At 39.6% G+C, this 24,358-nt stretch overlaps 1 protein-coding gene across 5 annotated transcripts in view; it reads left to right on the top strand.

Moving 5' to 3' along the window:
• Positions 1-24,358, top strand: part of Gabra5 (gamma-aminobutyric acid type A receptor alpha5 subunit) — a 106,354-nt gene that overhangs the window by 17,284 nt on the left and 64,712 nt on the right. For all 5 annotated transcript variants that reach the window (XM_031386831.1, XM_031386829.1, XM_031386830.1 and 2 more), the window contains 3 exons: positions 1,626-1,747; positions 3,362-3,429; positions 3,534-3,754. In XM_031386831.1, the coding sequence (XP_031242691.1) occupies positions 1,626-1,747; positions 3,362-3,429; positions 3,534-3,754 (411 nt within the window). The remainder of the gene's footprint in view (positions 1-1,625; positions 1,748-3,361; positions 3,430-3,533; positions 3,755-24,358) is intronic.

The raw sequence follows: 24,358 nt of genomic DNA, 5'->3' as shown, positions 1-24,358 counted from the left end.
GGAGGAGAGAAGAGAAACAAAAAAGTTCATAGTTTTAAAATAAAAGAATGAAATATTCACATTTGTGGTTTCCATACTAACATGACTGAATTTTAGCTCGTGTGAGCTTCATCTGTACTCATTTTAGTGGTGATGTGAAATTTAGACCAAGGGAATTTTATGCTTATTCTAAAGTGACTTGCTTTGGAGCCAGTAAAAGATTGATCTGCTTAGGTGCAATCAATGAAAATGTATGGTTTTCAAGAGCAGAGTGGGGAAAGGGCATATGGATTCTGACCTCAGCTTCTCACAGGGAGATGGCAACTCTGATTTCAACAATGGCGTGAAAGGAAGTGCTTATGCAGACCTCGCATCCCACAGCCAGGCTTCTGGGGGTAGTGCCAGGAATCATGTGCTCTTTTTCCGAGTGCCAAGAGTACTGAATTTCATCCTGTAATCTGACTTGAGTCTGTGAAGCCAAGACCATCTTGCATATCAAGTGCTGATTGCATATCTGAAAGCAACAGAAATAAATGGAGGAGGCTCTGTTTTCTTCAGGCACATTCCATACTCCTGGGTATGTAGACTTTCTGTCCCCCAGGTAGTCTCCTTGGCTTGTTCAACGTTCCTCCAGGTAGATACTGACGTCAGAACCACTGTGTGTCTGCCACACCAAGTTCTTGGAACTTGGCTGTGGGAAGCCAGATCTGCACACGCACTTTCTTTCATGTCGTTGTTGAAATCAGAGTCGCCATCTCCCTGTGGGAAGTTGAGGTCAGAACGCACATGCCCTTTCCCCACTCTGCTCTTGAATCCCATGCATTTTTACTGATTGCATCTAAGTGGGTCGATTCTAGCAGCTCCCCCTTCTTTTGCAGTCTGGAAAACTTTATATCATTGAATAAAACCAGAATATACTTACAATATTCTTGTTCCTTTTCTGAAGGTCAGTCTGTGAGTAAGGGTGCAGTGAGATCTGTGCCCACTGTCTTGTCTTCCAACTTGGGTAACTTTTTATATATATTTTTGAGATAGAATCTCACTATGTAGACTGGGATGGTCTTGAACTCACAGAGATCTGCTTGCTTCTGCAGCCTGAGTTTTGGGATTAAAGTTGTGTGCCACCACATCATCCTTGGGTTGAAATTTTCAGCCTCCCTGTTCTCATTAATGACTTGCAAACTCATTTTTTTTATTATTTAAATAAAAATTCCAAAATCCCATGAGATTTCATCATCCCGCTAGTCCATGTACAGAGGCTCTTTTTTCCAAAAGTGGCTATAGCATTGATAGCCACAGTCTGTGATACAGCACATCGCAACCACAATACACTCTCCTGTAAGAGTAGCCTGGCATTTAGAAAAGAAGCGTGGACCTTCAGCTCTTCAAAAAAGAGTGGGGAACCTGGAACATGATGTTAACTTTAAGTTGGCAGCCATTTGGCCTAGAGCAGAAGAAAGAATAGGCAAGATCCAGGGCTCATTAAAGGAATCCAGTGGCCAGCCAAGGCAGTGTGGGCGGTATGTTTCTCAGATGCTAGTCCTCCAAGGTCAGATGCCATGTGAGCATTGTGTTCCTGTCTTGAAAAAAAATATTTATACAAAGCAGTTGGAAAATTTTCTTTCTTTCCTTTCTCTGTTTAAAAGCTTTTCACAAATGCCAACTAGTTCTGTACAAGACGAGACCAATGACAACATCACAATATTCACCAGGATCTTGGACGGGCTCTTGGATGGCTATGACAACAGACTGAGGCCTGGGCTGGGAGGTGAGTGTGTTTCTAGCTGAGGATGGTAAAGATACAGAGAGAAATCACCCTTAGCCATAAAGATATGCTGACTGAAATTCATATAACTTCTGAGAGAACTACTTTGTCAGGATTCTGAGTTGAAAATCAATCTATATCATGTCCTGTTATCATTTTCCAGATTCATAAAGCTGGAGGGAATGGTCTCCTTAACAAAGTCTTAAGACTCCCTCTTTCTGGATAATCTGACAGCCTATTCTAGTTCCTTATAAACAGAACAGAGTTCTTTGATGCTGTTAAAGCTGAGCACTCAAGGAAATAATTTAAAAAAAAAAACCCTCATTCTCTTATCTGTAAATGCTTCTCAGAAGTCCACTCACTGTCCACTGCAGTTTTTCTTTGCATCTTTACATTCTGAGTGTATGCTTTCTCACTGAGACCATAGTTAAGGTATTTACAATGTCTCTGCTTATCTAAAGGGGATCTATTGAACCCCAGTGGGAGGTCTGAAATAGCAACTCTGCATCTACTACCTTTGCCCCTGTACATATAAACTATGAGGTTTAGACCCTTTGTCACAGGCATTCTTGAAGTAAAATGAATTCTCGAGTGTTTGTGCTATTAATGAAGATTTACAGAAAGCACAGATTTGTATTCAGTTTTTAATGCAAGAAAAGTCCTCATAGGTTTGGCCACATCTCTATATGCCACTGAAAGATATTATCAGGCTCTGTGCCCAACGGTCCCTTCTCTGTTTCCACATTCAGAGCGCCAAAGCATTCCATCAACTCAGGAATTTTATTCAGGCAGTCTGTGTCACTATTACTCATTCATCAGAGAGCCTAATGGGCTACTCTGGCTCAGAGGGTGGATTAGGGCTTGTATCTTATCCAGAAGGTAGGCTCTACAATCCCACTACACAGACATGGCAAATAATTGGATTATCAGTATAAGAGGCACTTCAGGGAAACTATCTGAGCCCACTATGCCATCAGAGAGCTTGGGGTGCTTTAGTGTGAGGGGTGGTGGATCCTGAGTGGAGTCTTCACTCATGACCCATGGAAAACATTAGTCTCTGCCCTGGTATTAGTGATCATTTTGATCAATTCTGTATACCCCCATTATTTTAGTAATATAGTAAGACCCTGTGATGGGAGTTTTAAACAACTTACAATGTCATCAGAGGAGTGGTTCTCTTTTTCAAGCCATACTTGTTTTGGTGTGTACCAAAGCCCTTTCTCATAACCCCTTTCTTGAGGCCACCTAGTGCTTCCAGCTTTATTGGGAGAGTTCTCTCAAGTCAGTATCCAGAGCAGGAAGGCCTTCGAGCTCCAGGTTTAGGAGTGTCTATATTCACTATCTCCTATCTCAGTCCACATCTATTGAGGACAGCTTCCCAGGGATGGAGGTACCATGAGACCTAGGCCATTTTTCTAATGATGGATACACTATTTGATCTGTAGTTTGAAGCAGTCCAGGTCCACTGAGCATTATTTCAAGCCTTCTAGGTTTACAAAACAGAAAAGTGTGCCACGATCACGAAGAATTATTTTGGGCACTACACTGAGAACAGCAACACGGTGTAGAGGAGGCTCTTGGTAAGGCAGTGCAAAGCAACCCGTGTCTGTGTTTCAGAGCGAATCACGCAGGTGCGAACAGACATCTACGTTACCAGCTTCGGCCCAGTGTCCGACACGGAAATGGTAGGTACCAAAACCTGGTTAACAAAGACAGTTCCCACATTGAATTAACTGTGAGAAGGACCTCTCCCACTGAGGTGTCAACCTGATGTCTTCTTGTGCTTTAGGAATATACCATCGATGTGTTTTTCCGACAAAGCTGGAAAGACGAAAGGCTGCGGTTTAAGGGGCCCATGCAACGCCTCCCTCTCAATAACCTTCTTGCCAGCAAAATCTGGACTCCAGACACATTCTTCCACAATGGGAAGAAGTCCATCGCACACAACATGACGACGCCCAACAAGCTGCTGAGGCTGGAGGATGATGGAACGCTTCTCTACACCATGCGGTGAGCAGTCAAGGACCCCTGGGTAGTCGGTCAGGTCAGATGATGGCATCCTTGGATGTCTCTGGACAATGTTCAGTGACTAATGGGTGTGTAGATGATTTGAGGGTTGCACATGCTGCAGAGATGTGATATGCAGGCACAGTGAGTGCTTATGCTTTGAGAAGTACAGACACTAAGGCTGCATCAAATGGTTTCCCTGGGCTGCAGAGGTCTGGGGCCATCAATATCTGAACTCATTTTTAATTTTGGTATGTGTTCAAGAGCATCCTTTGATGTTGCAGCTCAGAGAATGAAAGAAAGAAATTGTTTTTTTTTATACAAATTTTATTAAGAACCTAAAATGAACCCATTTTTTTGTTGCAGTTGTACAGCTTTTTGCAAGGTTTGAAAACCCATTTCTTATGTTTTGATAAGGTTTAAATACTAAGAATAAGTTACGATATTTATAATTTAAAATGATATTTGTCACTCTTATTCTGAGTCACTCACAGACTTCAGTTAATCAATGTATTGACCAAAGTGCAAGAGTCCTTCATAACTTTCATTTTCCATGGTAAAACTAAGTAGACTTCAGCAAATGTTCTCAAAGTTACAGAAAAAAACAAAAGAAAACAAAACAAAAAACAAAATAAAAACCAGAAGGCTGCATTTCGAACCCCCACCACACACTCATCTGAGTATATGTGGAGATTTTTCTTAAAAAAATAACTAATATATTTAATATTTAATATTGGAAAATAAGATAGCTATTCTCATGGAGGCTGTGCTTTGAATTATAGGCACTCAGGGACACATGGCCATATGGTCCTGCACCTATCTTACAGCAAAACTCGATTTGTAGCAAGCAAGGAGTGGTAGTAAACAAGCTTGTGACACGCATCTTAGTATCTCATTTCTTTCCAACCCTTCATTTCCCTCCACATTGTTCTTGAACTTGTGCCTGTCAATAGACATAGCATGTGCAAGTATGTGTCTCTAAACAGCACATTCTCCATGCAAAGACGTCTGTGGAGAAGTTGAGGAACAGCAGCAATATTGAGAATGAATCCTAGGTTAGTGTAATATGGGAAAGAATCTGTAAGGGAACTCAATACAGCAGAGAAAAGTGCAAGATAGAGTAGGAGGTCATGCAGGATGCTAGGGGGATACTTAGCTTTAGGGTGAAGAATTGAAGAGATTATTTTATGAGTAACATTTTGTCCATATAATAAAGATATCTACCATCTCATTAGATTATTGTCCTTGAGTCTCATCTCCGAGAGAATAGTTAGATCCAAAATATCAGCCATACATCATAAAATGTGCAGCTTTCCTCAGAGCAATGTGCCACACTCTGGTGCACATTGCCTGTGTGAGGAGTGGAGTTAGGTACCCTATAGAGAGGAAGAATGGACAAGATAGGGGTCCCTTGCTGAGTATCATTTTCAGAGTAGAGACAACACATCCTTCCATTCTCAAAGAGCTCTGCTAGCCAAGTGCAGGCAAAAACTTTCACATTTAATGTTCAGAGCAAATGAGACTTGAGGCTGGAGGAGTATGGTAACCACCTCAGGGTCACAGAGCCATCAAAGGGCCAGCTATGATTTCAGCCATATCCTTGCTGGGTCCATCACCATTGAACACTGACTGGAGCACAGCCACATTCTTACTGGGTCTAGGAGAGTCTTGTTAGTACATCTTTCGAGTACCATGCCCAGAAGGAAGGGAAGCGTGATGAGCTGCTTGTGGCAGTAATGAGTGGTTGTTTATGCAGAGTAAGTCTGCTAATGAGCTGCAAAGTCGATAATGAGTTTTCTTTCTCTCCGTCTACAACACTTGAGAAGTGAAATAGTTCTTGAAACGGCTCTGCATCTTAGTGTGCTAAGGCTGTCTTGATTGGGTTTCTACTGCAGTAGTAAACACCAGGACCAAAAGCAAGGTGATGAGGAAGGGCGTCATTTCAGCTCCTATTTCCATGTAACCGTCCAACACTGATGGAACTCAATAGATGAACCAGGAGGCAAGAACTGGGTCAGAGGCCATGGAGGAGTGCTGCTCACACCGGCTTACTGTTCACAGCCTTCTCAGTCTTATACAACTCCTGACCACCTTTCTGGGGTGGCACCCCCAACAGAGGGCTTATCCGACCCTCCTACATCAATCACAAGTCAACACATTACCCCACAGACTTGCCTACAAAACAATCTTTTTAAAAAAGATTTATTTTATTTATTTCATTTATATGAGTACACTGTTGCTGTCTTCAGACTCACCAGAAGGGGCATCAGATCCCATTACAGATAGATATGAGTCACCATGTGGTTTCTGGGAATTGAACTCAGGATCTCTGGAAGAACAGTCAGTTCTCTTAACCACTGAGCCATCTTGCCAGCCCCACAAAACAATCTTATGGAGGTATCTTCTCATTTTAGATGGCTTCTTTTGCAGATGTGTCTAAGTTTGTGTTAAGATAACAATAACCAACAAGCATTTTACTGCTTTAGCAAAGACAATGAATCGACAGTACAAATTACTGTCAACTTACAGAGCACATGGCAAAGGAGCATCTGGTAACCACGTGTCATGGGCATTTGGGGGAGTGTTGCTTGTAATAATTAAAAAATTAACCCATGCTATTGCCGGCTACTCTCAGGCCACGGCAGTCTCCCTGCTCCCATGGTCCCCATGCAATGGCCACCCAACTTCTCTAGGTTCCCTTGCCTCCAATCTGCTCGTGTCTGCCCCCTGTGACTAGCTATCACAAATCTGCATAGCTCAGTAAAATCAAAACTCTAGAGGCTTGTAATTTGTCAGTCAGATTTATAATAGTAAATTCTCAACTCACAAAACCCCTACACAATGAACTCAGAGCCAATTGATATTGATACAAGCTGCCCACCTAGACTGGACAAATTGTCCTATACTATGCTACCCCTTCTATGATACTCTTAGCTACCTGTGGCTATTTCAAGCCACATTGATCTGGCATGTTTTCTTCCTCCATCTTCTCTGTCCTTCCATCTGTATGTCCCTGTTCTCTCTCTCTTTTTCCCTCCCTCCCTCCTTCCCTCTCCTTCTCCCTCTCCCTCTCTGAAACTCTCAGTCTTGCCTTCCTTTTTCATTGCCCAATCCCAGACTCTAGTCTTGTATTTCACCTGCCCTCACCTGTGTATCAACAGCAATCCACAGGGCAGCAGCTTTTCTGTTCAGTACTGAGGGCTCATTAGACCTGACATTGTAGCTCAGATCTTGAATGTCCTTCCATGGCCAATAAGGATTTACCCTCTAAGCAGCAGTATTGGGAAGAGGTGGAATCTTCAAGAGATGTAGAATAGTCTTCAAGTCAGGGGGTAGCTTTCCTCTTCCTCCCTTCAGCTCCATAGCATGAAACGTGGTATGGCTCTGCCATACATTCTTGTCATTATGTTCTGTCTTGCAACAAACCCATAATAATGGAGCCAACAAGTCATTACTGCAATCTCCAGAACTATAAGCTACAAACCCCCTTTTCTCTTTGTAAATTGATACTTTTCAGGCATTTATTACAGGAACAGATAACAAATTAATCCACCATACTAAACTAGTGGCTTTTTTCTGGTGCTGTGATTCTTAAGTAGTGTCCACCCTGGGGATGCCGTAAGAAACATGCTGTAAACATCTATACAGAAATGTGTATTATGATATTGCTCATGACACCCAACAGTATAAGAAATATTCAATGGGTACATTTTTAAAGAAAAATTTTGTCCCCAATCTTCTGTAAGACTTTGTATCTAACTCAAAGATGTAGTGTAGTAAAGACATGGTGTCCTTTTTTACTCTAAGGCAGACCTAAAAATATTTAAAAACAATAGCCACTGTCTTATAAAATTAACCTCCCCCAGTATAGTAAAACCCAATATAAACTAAAGAAATGCCTGTGCTACCCTACCATACCCCAGAAGTCTTTTCAGTTAGCACTGAGATCTTTCTAGCCATTGTTGAGCCTAAGGGGAGCCCCTGACATTTCCCATTATCTTTAAAAAGAAGCAAGTTTTGGCGGGGAGTGTATCTCAGAGGGAAATTTGTGACTTTAGCATGTATGAGACCCCAGTCTCCATTCCCAGCACCTACCACTGAAATACTGAAGAAACCCAGTGATAAATTCAGAGACTTACAATGTTTTTTTTAAGGATTATTTTTAGTAAACCTATTGCAAATGGAAAGAGCCCTGAGTTGAAGATGCCTTTCATTACCTCAAGCTGGTGGACAAGGTTTGTAGTAGCATTTTACGTTTTTGATGTTTTCCCAGAAGCACAAGGCTCCTGGGAACATGGCTGTCTGTCACTCCAGAGATTTATAGTATATTTTATATTATACATTTATTATAGATTTATATATTTATAGCTAGAAAAAATTAACTGGCCACTAAAATGTGTGTGCATATGCAAATGTAAACATCTCTACATAATCATGGTCCAAAAAAGTTCAGACTGCAGTATAGTAAGCCAGAAGAGGACTAATATAAAATTCAACATATTGCTTCTCTTTAGTGTCTCATTTTCATACCCTCTTCCTGTCAAATCTGCAAATCTGATATGGGAAGATAGAGACTGTGACCAATGATTTCTCATAGGACACCTCTAGCACTCACCCTCTCAAGAGTTGTATGCCCAAAACTAATGGGTAAGTCATTGGCAAGGAAGCCCCCACAGGGATGCCCAAAGCATTTCTACTTAGGGTCATGGAACTGAGAGATAATGTCTCCAAAGATGTGCTCATGTTGTTCAAGAGTGTTGCTATGACCAGCCTATGTAATTGCTTTTTATTTTCTTGGTGGGACTTTCTGACATCACTGCATGGAAGGTGAGCTTGGAGGCCTTCTGGGCAAGCCCTTACAGCTCGGAGTGGGGGTAGGAGGCTCAAGCCGTGATTTGATGGATCTTATAAATACATCACTTGGCTACCAATGGCTGCTTTTCCTTTTCCCTTCCCCTGCACCCTCTGAACACGCATGCTCCTTAGGATAAACATGACCTTAGGGAACATAGCACTGAATAACAAGCTCCTGGCTGAAGTTGTTAGTCTGTTGGGCAAAAAAACCACCAAAGGCAAGAAAGGCGTTATAGGGGAAGGCTTGCAGCACCAGAGTCCTGCCTATGTCAGGAACTAGCAGCTCTTCCACCTGGGATCCCTTCTTGGCCTGTGCTGGGAAAGACCTGGTCAGGAGCACGGGAGAGTTGACAGTCAGTTGTATCAAAGCACATGGCAGAATAGCATCTGCCAGCACTGTCTGCATCAAGTGCCTCTCCAGTTTCCCTCCTGCCCAGTGAGTTTGCCCTCTGCTATTTTACTTTGAAAACAGCGTATTTAAAAACAAAAACAAAAAAAACTATTATATTACTTTTTTTAAAAAAAACTCATAGCATATATTAACTATGGAAAATAATGGCTTTCATTGTGACATTTTCATAATGCAGATAATGTATTTTGATTACATTCACCTCTGTCATTGTCTGCTTTTATCTCTTCTGATACAGTGAGGATATTAGGTCTTAAAACTTTTTGCTGAGGACAGTGGTAAATACTCACATCAGCCCAATGCCCACTAGAGGGCAGTATATCCATAGTTCAAGAAAAAAACAACAACCAAAAAAAGATTGGCATCATTCTGGTTAAAGTGTAACATAAAGGAACTACACACGCTATAAGTATCTGATTTATGGGTAATATATTTGAAGAGTACATTTATAGCTAGAAAAATTTAACAGGGCAGTTACATGTGTCCATGCATATGCAAATGTAAACATCACGTAATATAACCTAGGGTCTAGTTATTATGGGGCTGAGGAGATGGCTCAGTGACTCAGTGCTTGCTCTACACAAATGAGGACTTGAATTCAGATCACAGTATGCACAAAGAAAGCTCAGATGCAGAGGCCTTGCTTCAAATACAATCCCAGAACTGCATAGCAAAAATAAAAGGACCCTGGGCTCAGCTGAGGAGTAGAGTGGAGAGTGACTGACACAGTTCTCTGGCCTACACACACACACATGCACACACACACACACACACACACACACACACACACTCGCACGCGTGCGCACACATGCGCATGCATACACGCACGCACACACATACACACACGCATGCACTCATGCTCACACACACACACACACACACTCGCGCGTGTGCGCACACACGCGCGTGCATACACACATGCACATACGCATACACACACGCATGCACTCATGCTCACACACACACACACACACTCGCGCGTGTGCGCACACACGCGCGTGCATACACACATGCACACACGCATACACACACGCATGCACTCATGCTCACACACACACACACACACACACACACACACACACACACACATCCCTAAACCAAAGCAAAGAAAAACAAAACAAAAAGAAATCAACTTATAAACTAAGGTCTGTAGAGTTGGATCAGTGGTTCAGGGTACTTGTTGCTCTTTCAGAGGACCTGAGTTCAATTTACAGAACGCACATCCACCTATAACTCCAGTCGCAGGAGATCTCAGGCCTTTTTCTGATCTCCTTGGGCACCAGGCATGTATTCAGGCAAATTATTCATAAACATAATATAAAAATTATGAGCTAATGGATACATTAGCTGCATCTTGCAATTGATTTTAAAATGTGAAAAACACAAGGCATAATAGTAGATCAGAGAGTCAAAATTAATATTTAAGAAGGTAGCATGTATTATGTCTATTATGTCTCTGTGTGTCTAACTCACAGTGTACGTTTATACACACACACACACACACACACACACACACACACGTCTCCTACATATTTTAAATGGCTTATTTCTTCAAATTATATTTTGTTCTATAATGTAACATACATTGGAAACTTTTTATGTGTCTTAAACATATTTATGTGTTTTAAACATTTCAGAATAAACATAGTTTATCCTGAAACACACTGTGTTCTATTACCCATATTTCACCTTCATGTGTCTGTACAAAGTTCATGTTACTTCAGTTTTCTATTTATGATAAGATATACTTTGGATTAATTCCAGGAACTGGAAAAAAGATAAACAAATATTTTGAAGTTGTTCTCTTGAGAATCTGCTGTCATCATTTCCACCAACATTAAACATAGAGATTTCTTTAATTACTTCCTCCCATACTCTATATGTGAAAGTGAAGTGGTAGTCCTTCCATGAGATGCATTAGCAACCACTCCGTTTTTGAAAACTTGGCCAGGAAGTGGGAGAGGGTGAGTTAGTGAGCAGGGGGAGGGGGGAGGGAACAGGGGTTTTTTCTCAGAAGGGAAACCGGAAAAGGGGATATCATTCAAAATGTAGATAAAGAAAATATCTAATAAAAAAAGAAATTAAAAAAGAACTTGCAAAGCAGTCACTCGTTAAACAGACTCTAATAGCACCAGCTCTCCTCTTCTTTTCTTTCCTGTAAGGTTCAGAGAAGGCCCCTTTTCACTGCTTGATTTCAATGCACTCACTTCAGAGCCGGGAGTCTGGAGCCTGGCACGCATGCATCTCTTTGCTCTCATTTGCCTGTTCTCAGCCAAGTTCACTGTAGACCTGCGGCCATCCTTACTCAACTCCTTATTCACTGCCTCCTAGAATGACTCTGAAGCTCACTTCTCTGGCTAGCCTGCTCCCACTACCTCACCTTTTTGCACTCTGGGTTTTCAACATGCTGAGTAGCACACTGTTAGGTTAGCCAGAGTTCTATGTTTAACACCTGAGAAAGGGGCCTATCACACAGCTCAGATCACACATAGTAAAAAACAAAAACAAACAATCAAAACCAAAACCAAAACAAACAAACAAAACCCCTCAAAACAAAACAGCAACAACAAAAAAAAAAACACCTGCACCAAGCATGACAATTTTTCTGGATGTTACAACAGAACACTGCAGCTATTTACCTAGTTTTGCACTGCACTTTGTATGAAGAGTTACCTGTAGGCGAGAAAAAGTCTACCAGGGAGATGTGCAAAGTGTGTCTTGAAAGTTCTCTTGTTTTTAGCTCACAAGATAATGGGTTTCGTTATGATGTTTTTCCCCCATACATCATGGTACTTATTGCCCATATTTGTCATCCAACTCTCCTCCCACTCCACCCTTACTTGTCCTCTTGCTCCTCACAAATATTCCCCATTCTGCCTTCATGTCACATGTGTGCAACATGTACAGATGGTTAAATCTGTATCCAGCATATGAAAGACAACTTGTGATATTCTGTTTCTCTCCCACACCCGTGTCCTTTCTTGTTCCCTTCCCTGCCTTTCCTTTTGTAGTCTTTTATCTCATAGTTCCTCTTCAAATAACAATATATATTATTACACACATAAAAGAACACCTGTAGCATTTGTCTTTCTGATTCTTACCTACTTTGCTTAATATTTTTGATCCAATTTTCCTGAAAATGATATCATTTCATTCTTCTTGATGGAGAAATAAAAACTCCAATGTGTAAACACAACACATTTTACTGATCCATTCCTTTGTCAGTGGACATCTAGAGTGGTGTCATATCTTGGGCATTATGAATAGTACTTCAGTGAACATGGAGGCGCCTGTATGTGTGTGGTACATTGACTTAGAATTCCTTGGGTATTTTCCATTTGCAGTTCCTTGAGGATCTTTCCCACTGATTTCCATAGTGGTCCACAAATTTACATCCTTACTAGCAGTGACTCTATCATTTTTCCCAGCATCTTTACAAATATTTCTTGTAATTTTTTCTTCTTGGTAGCCACATGGCTGGTGTGAGATGAAATTCTGGTGAAGATTAAATTTGCATTTCCCTAGAGACTGAAAGTTTTCAACTTTTTCTTTTCAAATATTCTGTGACCATTTGTATTTCTTCCTGTGATGCTATTTATTCAATTCATTTACCCAATTTATTTTCTAAACTTTATTTTCATGATTCCATAGCACATATATATCACATATATATGTATATATATGTAATATATATAATATCACATATATATGTATATATATGTAATATATATAATATCACATATGTATATATGTATATATAAATATATATAATTTGTCTCTGACCTTATTGCCAAGAGGCCCCTGCTACTTCCATGTTTGTGGCCCACTATAGTTAGGGCTTCGTTCATGAGCATGGGTAGGGTGGTAGGGTGGTACTTGCTTAAGCTACAAAAATGAAGAATATAGCTCCCCCATTTCCATCAACCAGAAACTACCTCAGGGAAGACTAGGGCTTTTGAACTTTTCCTTGATCTATGATAGAATGCCAATGAGCCCATTCTTCTGTTGCTGTAAGTTCATGGATTCAGTACCCATGTCATGGCCAGAAGACAGATTTGCAAACACTCCTTCCCATTCTCTGGCTTTTTATCTTATTTCTAACATCTCCTTAGCAATGTTCACTAAGGATTGGAGGGGTGCTATTGATGTCCAATTTAGGGTTGAGCACTCCATAGTCTCTTTTTCTCAGTACTTTCATCAGTTAGGAATCTTGGCACTAACCAATGTCCACTACAGTAATATGTTTCTTTAACCAACACTAAGCATAATCTATGGATGTTAACATGAACATTTAGATGGCTATGTGACACCATGTCCCTATAGCTAGACAACAATAGCTTTTCCCATAGGGCCTATGATGTCTATAGTCATGAATTTTTGACCAGTTTTACAGAACTGGGCATGAAGTTCCCCTTGGAGTAATAGAGTCTCCCCACTCAGTTCAGAGCCAAGAGCAATAGCAGTAGACTGTAAGGTTTGGGGAGGGTCTGTGTGCCCCCACTGACAGTTCAAACATAGGTATTTGGCACTTACCTTTTACTTCAAAATCTGTAGTTTCTGAGAGAGGCACTGCACCACACCTCATGATAGGCTAACTCCAACTAAACCTCTTTTTATATATTTAGACATATATTTCAGGAAGCTTTTACCATAGTAGGCTTCCATATGGCATATTCAATGGTCTTTATTGTTAGTCATCCTTCCCCTACTCCTTCTTCTACTCTCCCCTCCCATCCAGCAGCTCACTTAACTCTTCCTATGCCATCCTTCTCTCTACACACCACCTGGGTTTTATGTCCTTTTCCTTAATGTCTACCAGTAGCCACATACTGTGTTCTGTGTTCTATGGGTATGCCAGTTTAGATACATATCCAAATAACCAAAGCTAGCATCCACACACGAGAGAAAATGTTGAGCATTTGAAACTCTGGGTCAGGGTTAACTCGCCTGGGGTGATTATTTCCAGTTTCATCGATTTACCTGCAAATTTCAGGATTTTGTTTTTCTTTTTAGCTGAATGATGGCCTATTGTATATATGTACCACACTTTTACTATAATAATATTCATTATCTATTTACAAATTGAAAACCATTTACTCCATTTGCATTTTGTGCCTACTGTGAATGGAGCAGATATGAGAAAGAATCATCCAGTATCTTTACAGAAGGATATTCTTTTAGATATATGCAAAAGAGTAGTAAAGTTAGAGCATGTGGTAAATAAATGTCTAGCCTTTTGAGAAAACCCACTTTAATTTCATAGTTGTTGTACCAGTTTGCAGAATCAACAGCCATAAAAGAGTGCTCCTCTTTCTCCAAATCCATGTCAGTATATATTGTCTTTTTTTGAGTGCTTGTTTATTTAATATTAGCTTCTCTAGCTGATATAAAATGAAATCTCAAAGTAGTTCTAATTTGCATTTCACTAATAGCTAAGGATATTGAACAGTTAAAAAATATTTCTCAGCCATTTGTTTTTCCTTTAAGAACTTAAGTTTCCTTGGCTCATGTTTTGCTTCCCAATATCTGGTCATTTCCAACAAAAATCATTTTATTTAATTGACAGCGGACTTTCTACTTCAGACTATTTAGGTATCTTATAGCAAGAACAATTGCATAAAGTACTTTGTTAGATAATACCATAAAATTCTGAGACACATGAAATTATAATTGGGTCACCATCTGAGTCCATAACTTACTTCTTACAGATATTTGTTAAACTATATATAGACATAACTCAAAAGTCAAATTCTATGTATCAGTGATAACTGAGACTAACGCTTCTAGTGAAGATTTCAAGAATCATATTAAACAGGAGTAGGGAGAGTGGCTACCCTGTTTTTGTTCCTGATTTTAGTGGAAATGCTTTGAGTTTTTTCTTCATTTAACAAGATGTTGGCTGTTAGCTTGCTGTATGCTGTGTTTATGATTTTGAGATGAGTCCCTTGTATTTCTAGTCTTCCCAGGACTTTTAGCATGCTGCAATGTTGTTAAAAGGCTTTTCATCTGAGATTATTACATGATTTATGTCACTGAGTCTATTCCTGTAGTAAATTCAATTCATTGATATAGATAAGGCAGACTATTTCTGTATTTCTGGTATAAAGCCAACTTGTTCACCGTAGATGATATTTATGGTATATTCTTGATTTCAGCTTGCAAATATTTTATTGAGAATTTTTCTGCCCATTGTCCAGCAATGATATTGACTTATAATTATCTTTTTATTGGATCTTTGTCTGTTTTAGGTACCAGGGTAATACTGACTTCTTAAAGAATTTGAAAGACATCCTTTCTTTTTCTATTTTATAAAATACTTTGAGATTAGTGTCAGTTCTTTGAGGAGTAAATAGAATTGTGGATTGAATCCATTTGGGCTGTTTTAACTGGGAGATTTTTTTTTCAAGTTGTCACCACACAGTACTAGGGAAATGAAATATAACAATAACTTCATATAATGCAGTTTGTAAAAGTCAATATTATACCATACTGCACTGGCTTTTAAGAAGGCTGCTTTACATGACATACATATAGATTAGCTGGGATATTTTTAAATATTGTTTCTGTCTCCTTTTTTTTGATATATGTCTATTTGAATTATTTACCTCACCTTAATTTAACATTCATAGGCTATATGCATTTAAAAGTTCCATTGATTCTTTTAGGTTTTCCAGTCTAGTGAAACATAAATTTTAAAAGTAGGTTCTGACAGCATGTGTATAGTAGAGGATTGCAAATTCGATCAGCAATGGGAGGAGAGGACCTCGGCCCTGTGAGGGTTCGGGGCTCCAGTGTAGGGGAATTCGAGGGCCAGAAAGTGGGAGAGGGCGGGGTGGCAGACATGGGGAAGTGGGAGGCAACAGGGGTTTGTTTTTGTTGTTTTTGTTTGTTTTTTTTTTTTTTTTGAGGGGAAACTGGGAAAGGAGAAATTTACATGTAAATAAAGAAAATATCTAAAATTAAAAAAAAAAAGTATGTTCTTACGATTGATTCTCTGAATTAGTGTCTACTGTAACGTCTTCCTTCTTATCTATAATTTAGAACCTACCTCTCCTCCCTCTCTCTCTCTCTGTCTCTGTATCTCTCTGTCTCTTTCTCTGTGTCTCTGTCTGTCTCTCTGTCTCTCTTTCTCTCTGCCTCTCTTTCTCTCTGTCTCTGTGTCTCTCTCTGTGTCTCTCTCTCTGTCTCTCTCTCTGTCTTTCTCTTTCTCTCTCTCTCTCTCCCTCTCTCACCCCCCTCTCTCTCTGGTTAATTTGGCTAAAAGTCTGTCAGTCTTGTCAAAGACCTATCTTCATTTCACTGTTTTTTTCTTTTAATTCTATTTTATTAAGCCCTGACTTTCATTGTGTCTTACTTTCTACTTTTGGGGGTTGTTATTTGTTCTTGGGTCTTACAAGGCCTTTGGGTGAATCATTAAGTTATTAATTTGATATATCTTAAAAATTTTTACTATAACATTTCATCTTAGGACTATCTTCACTCTTTCCCACAGATTTTGATATTTTGTGTATTCATTTTCATTCAATTCTACAAAATTACAAATTTTTTTTTTTATTTGTTTCCTGACCCAATGATCCTTCATAATGTTTTGTTTAGTTTCCATGAGTTTATGTACTTTCTGTAGTTCCTATTGTTAATATCCAAATTTGTTCCATTGTGGTCAGATAAGATAAAGGATGTTATTTTAGTTTCCCATTTTTGTGTTATAATATGTAATTAGTTTCAGAAAAAAATTCCATGGGCTGCTGAAAAGAAATTAGTGTATTTAGTGTTTGGGTGAAATGTTCTGTAAAAGTCTGTTAGGTCCACTTAATTTATGATGTAATTTAACTCCAGAATCTTTGTTTTAGGTTTCATTTAGTTTTGTTTTGTTTTGTTTTGTTTTTTAGATGTCCTGTGTATTGGTGAGTCTGGGGTATTGAAGTCACCCATTATCAGTATGTTGGAGATAATCTGTAATCTGTGCTTTTAAATTTGTTAACTTTGCTTGTATGGAATTGGGTTCATCTGCATTTGGTGAAAATATGTTTAGGATCAAAGTCTATTTTTCCCATGTAAGAATAGCTATGCCTGTTAATTTTTGGTTCCATTTGCTTGAAATACTCTTGTCCAACACTTCACCCTTAAAACTGGTGCCTGTCATGTATGGTCAGGTAAGTTTCTTGGTGGCAACAAAAAGATGGATTCTGTTCTCTAATGCAGTGTGCTAGCCTGTGTCTCTTTTTTGAGGGAATTGAGACTGTTAACATTAAGATTTACTTTGAATGATGTCTCTTAATTCTTCTCATCTTGTTGTTTTGTGGTGTGTTCTTAAACCTCTTCGCATGAACTCTTCTGGAATTACTAATTTATGCTTGTGATCTGTTTATCTTTGTCTACAGACCCAAGTAGCCCTAAGTTTCTTTACCTATTGATACCATGAAAGGTAACCTTCAATTTTAACAGTTAGTTTTGCAGAACAAAATAATTGAGTTCATAACTGTGGTCTTTCAGAACTCCTAATACATCCTTTCAGACCCTTTTGGCTTTGTATTTTTTTGTCTAATAATCAGCTGTTACTTTGATGGGTCTCCTTTATAAAGTACCTTGACTTTTCTGTCTCAAAACCTTTAAAGCCCTTTCTTAATTATTTGATTTTAATGTTTTAACTGTTATGAAGATTTTCTTTTCTGCACCTATCTATTTGGAGTTCTGTAGATGTCTTGCACCTGCATTGGCACTGTTTTCCTCTAAGTTTGGGAAATTTTCTCCCATAATTTTATTGAAACTATTCTTTATTCTTTCACTATGATCTTTGTCTCCTTTTATGTGCATCTGAAATTTAGGTCTTTTTATGGTGTCCCAGAGCTCTGTCACTCCCTGTTGATATTTCTTTTAGAAATTCTTCTACACCCTTATTGAGTGATCCAATTACTCTACCTTGTCTTCCATCTTCGATTCACTAATTTCTATAGGATCTATTTTGTTGGTGAGGCTTTCAATTGTAGAGGCAGCATAGTTCAGAGACAGAGCTCATGCCTAACATGAGGAGGCCCCACGGCTATTGATGAGAAAATAAATTGCAATGTTATACATGAGCTCCACTTCAGTTCTCATATCTGAACATTTTTTTGTGGAAATGTTTAATCTCAACTGGAGGCTTCTACCTCACTTTTGATCATTCAGCTCATAGATAAAAGACACTCGACTTTTATTATTATAGTAAACCATAATCAGTGCTAGAGATGGGCAGATATCTTCCCTTGAAGGCATTAGAACCTATTTCTCCATCAATAGCCCCAAATTATAATTGTCCTTTCTTAACTTCAATTGCCCAGCCCTGTTTTCCTGATTCAACTAACCCATGGCATCTTCCTTCTCTTCACTTTGTGGTTCTTCTCAGACTCCAAGCCTAGGGAACCTCAAGCCCAGCCTATCTCAATTCATCCCAGTAACAGATGGTAGGCATCTTTACCAATCAGTGATAGCTTGGGGAGGGAGGAAAGTTACTCAGTGTTACTTGGGTCCATGTGCAGATTCTCTCATCCTTGGTGGGGACTTGGGGGCCAATATTTAGCATTACAATACAGCAAAGGACTCAAACTCAACAGAACACACAAATAAATATGTTCATTCTGAAAGAAAGAGTTTTTTATTTCTATCATCTTTTTACTTTGGCAATTGGCTTTATATTGTAAATTTACTATCTTATTTCATTTTGTTCTATCTCTTTCTCTCTTCCCCACACCCTCCTTTCTCTTTAACTGTCCTTTTCAAATATATTCATTCTTCATTGAATTGTTAGAACATACTTGAATCATTCTCTTTGTTTGGTATTTCTTCTAAGTACTTTTCATTAGGTACTATCATTTTGGAAGAAAGGACTTGTGAAGGAGATATGCTGTCTTTATTTCTTATGATGTTTCTCTTTTGTACTGTGACTTGAGAATTTAGAGTTAGTTCATTGGTTGAGTTTTTCTTTTAGATTTTAATTTGGGAATGGTAAGTGCTCGTTTTCTTTTCGGTGGTGGGTTTTGCAGGATTAAGTGGGAGAGTAAGTCCTGGCAGGGATGATAGTTTCTTCCTTTCCGTGGAACTGGTGTTTAGGGTTGGAGTTTCTATGTGGTGCCTGCCATTGGACATCAGGTCTTTTCTTGTCATCTAGGGCTTCTTGCCTATGTCTGCAACATTTGCTGTGTGAGTTGTGGAACTTGACAATGACTGTGGTCCTTAATGAAATTCAGATCTGATACCCACACTGGCTCTTCTTCTGAAGCCTCAGGAGATCACTTCTTTGTGGGGAGAGTCTTTTCATTGAAAGGCTATTCCTTGCTTCAGTTAGCTCTGCCTATGGATCTGTTTAAATAATTTGTAATCTTCTGAATTAATTTTGGTAGGTTATAAGTAGGAGTTTACACATTTCCTTTAGGTTGTCCATTTGTTTTCAAATAATTTAAGTGTTTGCTAATGATCCTACTGTTTTCACTGTTGTCTACTATAATGTAAAACCATGTTTACTTTTAACAGTTTGGATTTTCTCTCTTTTGTTTAATTTGATTTTGTTTGTAGCGTTTTGCTTTATTTAGACTTTGAGGGTTTCTTTTCATCTTCATTCCATAATCTTCGGACTGGTCTTCCTTATTTTTTGTTGCCGACTACCTTAAATTTGGCTTAGATTTTAATACTACCTTGGCATGCATTATACATAATTTACTTGTGATTTTTCTCATTTTTATTTTGCTTTATTTTGTTAAACAGGTTCTCACTATGCATGTAGCCCATGTTTAAACTAAAGTCAACCTTCCTGGCTCAACCTTTCTCCTGCTAGAATTATAAGCATGGAACCCCATGTTCTCCTTGACAATTCATTTATTTTTTTAGTCTTTCTTTTTTTATTTATTATTTTTATTAGATATTTTCTTTATTTACATGTCATATGTATCCCCTTTCCCATTTTCCCCTCCAAAAATAAAAATAAAAATAAACCAAATCCTTGTTCCCTCCCCCCTCCCCCTGCTCACAACCCCACCCTCTCCTGCTTACTGACCCTGGCATTCCCTACACTTGGGCATAGAACCTTCACAGGGCCAAGGTCCTCTCCTCCCATTTATGACTGACTTGGCCATCCTCTGCTATACATATGCTGCTGGAGCCATGAGTCCTACCATGTGTACTTTGGGGTTGGACACCTCATTTTTATTGTAGGCATTCACAGCTATAAGCTTTTCCCTTAAGATTCCCTCCTATTTGCCATTAAAAAGTTCCAATAAGTTGTACTTTTATTTAAATTTAATTCTAGGAAGTTTTTCATTTCCTTCTTCACTTTTTCTATGATTCACATGTCACTAGTGTATTACTAAATCTGGAAGTAGTCATACAGTGTCTGAAAACACACATAAACAGTCAGGCAAACACACAAACATAAGAAATATACAAATGAATAAAGACACACAGATACACAAACATACAAATATATATAAACACAAAACCAAACAGAAACTCAAATATGTGATTCTTATTTTATTCACAAATCTGCTAAAAGATTAGTTTCTTCCAGTTATGTGAAGATTTGAGCTTATATTTGAAGACAAATATAGGGAATTCTAAGGGAATTCTAAGAATACAATTCATATATATATATATATATATATATATATATATATATATATTTCTTGCTCTGAAAAATAAGACTAGAATTCTTCTGGCTGTACTGTGATTCCATAGTCTATGCATCCATTCAGTGTAGCTGCTTTGGCATTTGAGATGATGCACAATTGGACTGTTCCTACACGTTTGTCTCCCTGTATTCACCCCTTCTCCATGGCTATGGATCATCTCAGTTTAATGTGTTGCTATTGTCCTGCTGACATCATGGCATCCCCTGCCTATTGAGGTTCTTCCTAAACAGAGCTACCTATTATGTAGGGCTGCGACCTCCACGAGGTTCTGGTGAATGTCTAGTGGGAGAGAAGGTGGTCGGGGCTAAGTCCCAAGCTGGTGAGGGTTTCAGCTTCAGACTTTGAGCTACAGCTTCAGAAGAAAATGCTCTGGCAGACAGTTATGCCTGAATAGAAGGAACCATTTGGGCTGATCTCTTACTAATTCACAGGACCTTATATGGTTTTGTTTTGCACCAGGCGTTTCAAAAATACAAACTCATGGTGGAATTTGTGACAGCATTGTCTCCATCCATAGAAAAAGTAAACAGATCGTGGTGAGCTGTAGGCATACATTTATCTAGAAAAGCCAACGGCCCACCTGCCTGTTCTACATAAACCCCAAGAAACTTGGGTAGTGCACTCTAGTCAGACAACAGGGCTGAAAGTCACAGCCACTAGATGGTGCTGTGAGTACATACATGGAGGGGAAAGTAGGCCAGCGTGAGGAGCTGGCTGCTGAGCAAGCAGCACTGCAGTGGGCTTCACTGAAGGGCTTTCAGGGGAAATAAGATGCTGGGGTGCTGGAGAGTACCTGAGGGAACCAGCCTTGGTCATCACTGGTTCACTGGTGTGCAACTGGACTGTGCCTGCTTCCCAGGCAGTGGCAACACCAGAGCTCTGGGTCAAGGTCAAAGGTTGCTGAAAAGTCCTAACCTCCCATCCTGTAGAAAAAAAAATGAAGAATCTGGCCTCGTGAGTTTAACAAATTAAGGATGTGGCTAGGCTTTTTAGTTGTTAGAAATTGATGAGTATATGTCATGCATAGCTCTAGCTGCATTCCATCCATGCCTCCCGAGCCTGAGATGACCTATAAATGTCAGCCAAATGATTGATCGGAGAAGGAGAGGCTGTGAGATTTTGAAATTTACCTGAAAATGACTGAACATGCTCCTGATGCTGATGAAGACATGCATCCCATTTCTCAAAAATTTTCAAATCTCAAGTTTGTTTTTTATGGTTTTCCTAGATGTAGTACAGTCCAGTCTTCTAGAGCATTTAAAAAGTAAAGATGGGGTTAGATGGCTTGGTGGTTAACAGAATGCCTTACTCTCGCTGAGAACTGGAGTTGGTTCATAATATCTACATTAAACAGCTGACAATCTCATGCAGCTCCATCCTTTGGATATATATGGAGAATCTGGGCCTGTCTTTTAGCCTATGAGAGTACTTGCAGTCAAGGACACATATCCATCATTCACCCCAGCGCCCCACCCCCACCCCAACACACACATTTTTTAAAGAGTAAAATGAAATTATAAGTTTTTAAAAAGTAAAGATAAATGAAATCAGTGGTTCTGCTCTCCAGTGTATTTACCACATGTGATGGTTTGAATATGCTTGGCTTTGGGAGTGGCACTATTAGGAAGTATGGCCTTGTTAGAGTAGGCATGGGCTTATTGGAGAAAAATGCGTCATTGTGTGGGTGGTCTTTGAAGTTCTATGCTCAAATACTGCCCAGTGTGGAAGAGACAGTATCTCTCCTGGTTGCCTTCAGATCAAGATGTATAACTCTTGGCTCCTCCAGCATCATGTCTGCTTGCATGCTTCCATGCTTCCCATCATGATATTATTGGACTGAACCTCTGAAACTGTAAGCCAGCCCCAATGAAATGTTGTCCTTATAAAAGTTGCCTTGGTCAGGGTGTCTCTTCACAGTAATGAGACCCTAATTAAGACACCACATTCCACACAGCCAGTTGCTAGATGTGAACAGTACTAGGCAGAGCATTCAAGGTAAGTCATGTCACTCCACTAAGATATATTTGAAATTCAGACAAATTTGAGAATCAAACCCTGATCTTGGTTATACACACCTATCACAGGCAGTAGTTTCAGTGGTTTTGTGCTAGTCATATGAGCATACAAAAAGCCATACATCTGAGGATCAAGGGGGAGTTTTAGATCAAGGTGGCATCCTAGAGTATTTTGAGAAACATTAAAGCTTTGATGCTACATTCTGTTAACATGGAGGTGTTTTCTAAAGCATTTCAAACTTGAGTGGCTGAATGAACTGTGGGTACATTGACAGACATCGAACAAGAGAATAATACATGACTAATTTTTATCATTGAAGTTTAATTTCTTTCTACCATAAGCTAAGTTCTTCTACAGTACTGACACAGTGTTAGTAAGGCAAGTCAATGATCATGGGTTGTTTCCCTGTGACAGTACTCAAAAACATTAAGAAGAACATAGGGGAAGAGGAGATGACCTTCGAGTTGGCAGAGTCCAGTAACTGCTTCCTGTAGTAAGCTGTCTGTTATGAGGTCCAAGAGAAGACATGGCCTTGGATACTTTAGAGAAACCTAATCATGGTTATCCAGAACTCTGCACCTTTCAGATATGTACAGGCCAGGCTAGTAAGGAAGAGCATCAACACTCACTGGATTTGAAGCAAAGAACCTGCCGTTTTGTGGAGATAATGGCCCGTGAGATCACTATCCAAGGGGCAGTCATTGGGGACGATGCATTCAGAAGACAGAAGAGGGCAGGCTCTGGGGATGTGGGAGAAAGGGACCATGTCTTCTCTTTGAAGTACTAACAAGTATGGTGAAGAATTGAAGTAGTCAGTGTACTGGAGGTTTTAAAAATAATGTTGGCTTCAAAATGTTGTCATTCCCCAAGGCAGTGCCTGGAAAGAGGAAAAGGAATAAGCAGGGACATTTGAAAGCTGCCAGGCTTTCACAGTGAATGACAGAAATTCTGTTCTAAATTTTATGTATGTTATCTTTGAGGCAGCTAAATGAAACTATTTGACACAGGGAAAAGTACATCCGAAGTAACATTTATGCTTGGCTTCACAGGGAGTGCACTGTAAGACCTTTCCTTGGGTACTGACCTAAAGAGACTGAGCCCTAGCAATGTGGGGTGGAGGATGTCATAGGCCCTTTGGGTAGCTACATGTGAAAAGTGACAAGTGTTAGCCATTCCAAGCAAGGTTGAGTGAAGACTCATCTTAGGAGTATACTTGTGCCCACTGTGTGCCATCAGCCCAAAGTACACACCTGTTCTACACAGCTTCGAAACCTAACATGCTGCTCAGAGTACTGGAAGGAAACCCTTCTGTTAACCTTCCCTGTTCTGTGCTTGGATGGTACACAACTGAGCTTGAGAACACACTGAGGATGGCTGGAACACGAGCAGGTGAATGTGTGGGTATATGGGTAGATAGGTGAATATGTATGGGTGTGAGGGGGTGCATAGGAGAGTGAGTAGTATGGTATATGAGCATTTGCAGTATGGAATATGATATATTTTTGGTAGGAAGTATGGCAGTGTTAGGCAGACATGCTGTTGGAGGAGCCAAGACTTCTGCATCTTGATCTGAAGTCAGCAGAAAGAGACTGTATTCTGCCAGCAGTCAGGACCAATGTCTGATTCCACACTGGGTAGAGCATAGGCATAGGAGACCTCAAAGCATACCTG

This window comes from Mastomys coucha, unplaced genomic scaffold, assembly GCF_008632895.1.
Source record: "Mastomys coucha isolate ucsf_1 unplaced genomic scaffold, UCSF_Mcou_1 pScaffold21, whole genome shotgun sequence".
NCBI lineage: Eukaryota > Metazoa > Chordata > Mammalia > Rodentia > Muridae > Mastomys > Mastomys coucha.
The sequence above is the reverse complement of the archived record's forward strand: the minus strand, read 5'-3'. Positions and strand labels throughout refer to the sequence as shown.